General features: G+C 41.6%; 1 protein-coding gene across 1 annotated transcript in view; it reads left to right on the top strand.

Annotated features, from left to right (window-relative positions):
* ZNF10 (zinc finger protein 10) overlaps positions 1–6504 on the top strand; it is a 41191-nt gene that overhangs the window by 10366 nt on the left and 24321 nt on the right. Inside the window, 1 exon segment of the mRNA XM_006147304.3 lies at positions 2350–3734. Within this exon segment, the coding sequence (XP_006147366.2) occupies positions 2350–3734 (1385 nt within the window).

The following is a 6504-nucleotide window of genomic DNA, read 5'->3' as shown; positions in this document are numbered from 1 at the left end:
TCTGTCTCTATGTCTCTCTCTGTCTGTCTGGCGAGCGCACGCGCCCTACAGTGAAAATCTCTCCAAAAAAAAAAAAAAGAGAGAGGTTTTATTAAACTTCACTTATTATTATTATTATTTAAAATTTATTTCTAGAATTATTTTATTTAACTTTATTTATTTATTTTAGTTTGCTCAGAGAGGGACAGAGAGAGAGAGAAAGCTGCCAGTTTCCAGATTCGAACTGCTGGCCATGTGGGGGTCCAGTGCCCTTAACCATCGTTCTACCTGCTGGCCCATTATTATTACTTTTAAATTTTACCAGAGACAAAGAGAGAGAGAGAGGGATAGCGAGAAATCAAGCCACCAAGTCTAGGTCTCAAACTGTGGTTGGCCATGTGGGAGTCCAGCACCTCTAACCACTATACCACCTGCTGGTTCCAAAAGAGATTTCTGCTATAGGGCACATGCACTTGCTGGAGACATAGAGACAGAGAGACAAAAAGCAAGAAATCACCTCCCTGGGGATAGCCACGCTAGTCACTTCTCCATTCTCCTCTCAGTATTTTGGACACACATCATCCAGTGTGCGTTGTAAGCCACTGGGTCCAGGACTTGTACTGCAATCGACAGCGTGGGAGTCCAGCAACGTAACCATTATGCCAGCTGGTCCCGCAAAGTGAGTTGTTTTTGTTTTTGTTTTTTTGTAAGAGAAATTTTTGCTGTGGGGTGTATGTATTTCCAGGAGACAGAGTCAGAAAGCGAGAAATCACCTCCCACCCCCCCGGGTGGATGGCCACACTGCAATACTTTCTCCTCCATTCTCATCTCTGGATTTTGGGCTCACATGTACACACGCCCAGCATGAGTTTTAAGCTGCTGAGTCCGGAAACCGTAGTGCAGTTGACCACGTGGGAGTCCCACGATGTAACCATTATGCCAGCTGGCCTGCAAAATTAGTTATTATTATTTTTTTTTCTTTTAAGAGATTTTTGCTATTGGGCGTTTGCAGTTGCCAGAAAGATAGGGACATAGAAAGGATGAAATCCACCCCCCCAGGGAGGATGGCCACGCCACTCTCCTTTTTCTTCCATTCTCCTCTTGGGATCTTGGGGGTACACGCATGCTCCCGGCATGAGTTTTAAGTTGCTGGGTCTGAGACTTGAACTGTGGTTGACTACGTGGGAGTCCAGCGACCTAAATATTATGCCATCTGCTGGTCCTTGCAAAATGAGTTTTAAAAAGTTCAGCAACTTGGGACCAGCAGTTAGCAAAATGGCTATGTCACTGGACCCCCACGTAGTCGACCGTGGTTTGAGTCCCGGACCCAGTGGCTTAAATTCATGCTGGGCACGTGTGCGTGCATGCCCAAGATCCCAAGAGGAGAATGGAGGAGAAGGGATTGCGGCGTGGCCATCCCCCCTGGGGGTGTGATTTTTCGCTTTCTGTCTCTCTGTCTTGCTCTTTCTGGCGAGCACATGGGCCCTATAGCAAAAACCTCCAAAAAAAAAAAAAACTAAAACAAAAAAAAAGTTCAGCAACTTGTCTAAGTCCACCCCGAGTAGTAATAAAGCTAAATTGGAACCTGTGTCTACATACATTCTGTACAGTTTCTCCCCGGCTTATGCAGCCTTTCAGAGGAGTCTGTGGTATCCTTCATCTGGTATTCTGTAGTGTTTTGATGATATGAATAAAAGGTATTACATAACATGTGGTTATATTCATAGTTTAAGAACATTAAATTACGGGAACTAGTGGTGTGGTTAAGGCAGTTGGGTCCCACATGGCCAACTGTGTGGTTTGAGTTCTGGACCTAGAAGCTTGAAAAATACACTGGGTGCGATTGAAAGTATGCCCAAAATTCTGAAAGGAGGGAGAAATTGAGAAGGGATTGCGGTGTGACTATCCCTCATGGGGGGAGGGTGCTTTTTCACTGTCTTTTCCTCATTCTCTGTCTGTTTGGCCAGAGCACGGGCTATCTGACAAATAATAAAAAATACATACATTAAATTGTGCTGGCCCCATAGCACAGCGGTTAAGCACTGTGCCTATGGAGCTAGATCATACATGGCTAGCCACATTCAAATCCTGGCTCCAGCAGCTTGTCAGACATGTTGGACATGTGTGCCCCAAAGCCTGATGGGATTGAGAAATAGAAGAAAAAGACTGTGGTTCCTCCTGACTCTTTCTGTGTCTTTTATGTACTCTACAGCTTGGTGCATGTTCTGTTTCATGCTCCATCCTTCGCTTTGTCATTTTCTGTCAAGACTATAAACCGTGATTGAAAGCAGTTTTGTCTCCATATACATCTCACCATTCTCATTTTACTATTTTAAGATTCTTTGGTTAAGTAAAACTTATTTCTTTCAGATCTAGAGACTGCAAGTGAATTTGAACCATCGGTTTCCAGTAAGCACATTACTAAAGACCAACAGCCCTTTGACATTAAAATGAAAGGAATGGCAAGGGATGATCTCTGGTATTTGTCAGTAGAAAAAGTGTGGGAATGTGGAGATGAGTCGGACAAGTACCAGGAAAACCAGGAGAGACATTTGAGGGAAGTGGCATCCACCCAAAAGAAAGTGCTTCCTCAGGAGAGCATCTGTGAGAGCGGGAGCTGTCTTCTTCCTGCTCAGCTGCTATGGAGGGACTATTTCCATAAATGTGACTCCCATTCTAAAAGTTTGAAACATGACTTTATTTTTAGGGGTCATCAGGCAAGCCATGTTAGTAACAGTGAGGAGTGTGATCCAGCTTTTTATCAGAACATTCACCTTATTCAGTTTGCAAGAACTCATACAGGAGATAAATCTTACAAATGTCCTGATAGCAAGACCTCTCATGGTACATCTGTTGATATTTCAAAGGGCACACATAGAGAAAAGTCTTACGAGTGTAAGGAATGTGGGAAGTTCTTTAGCTGGCGCTCTAACCTCACCAGGCATCAGCTTATTCATACTGGGGAGAAACCCTATGAATGTAAAGAATGTGGAAAATCTTTCAGCCGGAGTTCTCACCTCATTGGACATCAAAAGACTCATACAGGTGAGGAACCCTATGAATGTAAGGAGTGTGGGAAGTCATTCAGCTGGTTCTCTCACCTTGCAACCCATCAGAGAACTCACACGGGAGACAAACTGTACACGTGTAATCAGTGTGGGAAATCTTTTGTCCATAGCTCCAGGCTTATTAGGCACCAGAGAACTCACACTGGAGAGAAGCCCTATGAATGTCCTGAGTGTGGAAAATCTTTCAGGCAGAGCACACATCTCATCCTGCATCAGAGAACTCACGTTAGAGTTAGGCCATATGAGTGTAATGAGTGTGGGAAGTCTTATAGCCAGAGGTCTCACCTTGTCGTACACCATAGAATTCACACTGGACTGAAACCTTTTGAATGTAAAGATTGTGGAAAGTGCTTTAGTCGAAGCTCTCACCTTTTCTCACATCAGAGAACCCACACAGGGGAGAAACCATATGAATGTCATGATTGTGGAAAATCTTTCAGTCAGAGTTCTGCCCTTATTGTGCATCAGAGAATTCATACTGGAGAGAAGCCGTACGAATGTTGTCAGTGTGGGAAAGCCTTTATCCGGAAGAACGACCTCATTAAGCACCAGAGAGTTCATGTTGGAGAAGAGACCGAAACCTATAAATGTAAGCAGTGTGGCATCATCTTCAGCCATAGCTCTCCATACATCGTACATCAGATTGGCCACACAGGAGAGCAGTTCCTAACATGTACCCAGTGTGGGGCAGTGCTCGTGGATAGCACTGACCTTATTAGATACCCAGCAGATCATGTTAGAGAAAACAGTTACTAAGATAATGAAAAGGAAAAATTCTTCACAGAGAACAATATCTTTATTTTGTGTTGGAGAACTTCTGGAGAGAAACTGTACAAGTGGAATCTGTGGAAATGCTTCTAGTGTTGTTACTACCCTATATACACTATAGATTTGGTCCCAGAGTGGGGAAGAAGCCCACAAGTTTCATTTCATTGCACAGGTATATCAGATTTTCTTCCACAAATTCCTACAAAACCAATTGCCGTGGGAGCATTCTTGACTAAGCTTTAAGTGCTAGAATCTGAGAAGAAACCGTTAAATAGGTGAGTTGTTGAGAGAATCCAGCTTTATTATTCTTCAAAAAGATCAGTGAATGAGTGCTGTTGTAGGGAATGTTGTGCTGAGAATTTAAAAATTGATATTGGTACAAAAGAAAATATGTCCACGAGTGAGTGAGTATGCCATTTGTTTATTTGACTATGCCTCTTCCGGGACACTCTGTACTGTTGTGTATGTCTAACATGTCTTGTCGAGACCACATTTTGGTTAGGAGTAAAGAAAATACCAGATAAAGCAATTAGAGAGCAACACACTCACACTACTGGTAATGCTGGTTTTAAATATCTTTGCATGTGGGCAAGAATCTAAGGTATCTTAGATAAATGAACAAAATTGATGTTGTTAGTGAGATTATGAGTGAGTTTTATATTGTACTCAGTGTTGCTGTAATGACTGTTGTAAGATATTTACCTACTGAAAAAGGATATTCACTGTCAAGGGAGACTGGGGAATATTCACTAGTAAACTTTCCTGTTAATTTTAAGTTGTTTTGGGTTTAGAGTTAGAGTTCCACTCTATGACATGGTGTTAAAGGCTCTTGAGAATTTTAAAACACAGTAATTCTCTGGATGATGGGACCTAAGGAACATGGACACATCAGGGTGGGTCTCCTTTTGAGTGGGAGCAGCTATCTGAGCAATACTTAGAACAAGTGTGCTCATGAGATAGAAATAACAGTGCTGGGGCTGGCAAGTGGTGGCATGGTGGTTAAGGGCACTGGACTCCCACATGGCTGACCGTGGTTCAAGTCCTGGACCTGGTAGCTTGCTTTCTCTCATTTTCCCTCTCTCTCTCTCTCTCTCTCTCTCTGTGTGATACACACACACACACACATATATATACACATATACATATACACACACATATATACTTTATTTAATTTTTGTAGTGTACAAAAGGAAGATAATACATCTTATGGGACAGACAGTCCTGAGTTGAATTCTGACAAAACCTTTAGTGTTTATCTGACCTTCTGCAAGTATTTAACCTCTCTGGAGACCATTTTTTTTTTTTTTTTTTTTGACTTACAGGCAATAAAAATAAAGTAAGTAAATAAGTAAATAGTTCAATAAAGTAATTCTTAAAAGAAAAATAAATAGCAGTGCCTAAAAAATGTTCCTTCTCAGGGTAATCTTTTTTTTTTTTTTTAATCCCTATGTTTACTTCCTGACCGACTGTTCACACTGACCCATAGGGAGTCTTTCAGCTCTATAAAGAAAACTTTGCTGTGATGACCATAGAGTTGTGCTAGACAACTCATGTCAAAAATCCCGTCTCCATCCCTTACTAGTTGGGTGATGTTGGCATATTGCTTCGCTTCTCAGTGCCTCAGGCATGTGCACTTACCAGAGTGTCAGAGACTCAAAGCGAGAAATCACCCTCCTGTGGGAAGTTCATGTCAGTATCCCTTCTCTTCCATTCTCCAGTCTGGATTTTGGGTATACATACACACATGTCTTGTGTGACTTTCAAACTGCTGGGTCTGGGAGTCGAATGGCATTTGGTCATGTGGAAGTCCAGTGATGTAACCATTACATCATCTACTGGTCCCCACAGCTGTTAAGTTTTAAATCATTGCTAGCTGTGATTATTAATACTATTGCTGCACCTTCATGTCTGTAATTTTGCTTAAAACTGCTTGTGTACTTACAAGAACTCAATGAGTGGGGGTAGCAGGTGGTGTGATGGTTAAGGTGCTGAACACCCATGTGACTAAGTTTGGTTCAAGTCCCAGACCTGGCTTGCTTTCTCACTTTCCCTCTTTTTCCCTCTCTGGTCAAATTTAAATTAACAGGAGAAAATAAAAGAAGCCTTGAAAATAAAACAAAAACTCAGTGTGTACTCACTACTCTTCCAGTCTCACATGTTTTTCTCTTTTGCCTGACCCAGAATTTACTGACCTTGGAAACATCACTGAAAGATAGCACACACGTGGTTTCATTTTTGAGGCTCTATAAATAACTTTTAACATTATATACAAAATTATTGTTTGTACAAAGGTTTCCACTTCTAAAGGAGAGGATCCAAATCATAACATTCTCTCCTAAGCCCATGGTCCGAAAGTGATTTGGAAAGAGGATCTATTTTAATTTGGTTTTATTCCGTAAGTGAACATAGGAACTGACTATGTTTTGTCAATTTGTACCATATTTATAAGATACGTGATGATAGATTATTGAATGATAGATTAATATTGTTGAGACCAACAGGACTGAGATCTTGGTATCTCTCCCAGGAATAATACAGAAGTGATAGAGTCACGAGACTTCAGGACTACGAGGAACACGAGAAGATCTAGTTCATGGTTTTCCCTGTACAGTTGGGATAGTTGGCTCTAAATCTCACATTTTCAGTGAAGTAAGGACCAGAATTAGTTTCTAGGCTCTTTAATTCCTGC

Source organism: Tupaia chinensis, unplaced genomic scaffold, assembly GCF_000334495.1.
Source record: "Tupaia chinensis unplaced genomic scaffold, TupChi_1.0 Scaffold000211_1, whole genome shotgun sequence".
In the NCBI taxonomy this organism is placed as follows: Eukaryota; Metazoa; Chordata; class Mammalia; order Scandentia; family Tupaiidae; genus Tupaia; species Tupaia belangeri.
This window is presented reverse-complemented; position numbering and strand designations above follow the sequence as displayed.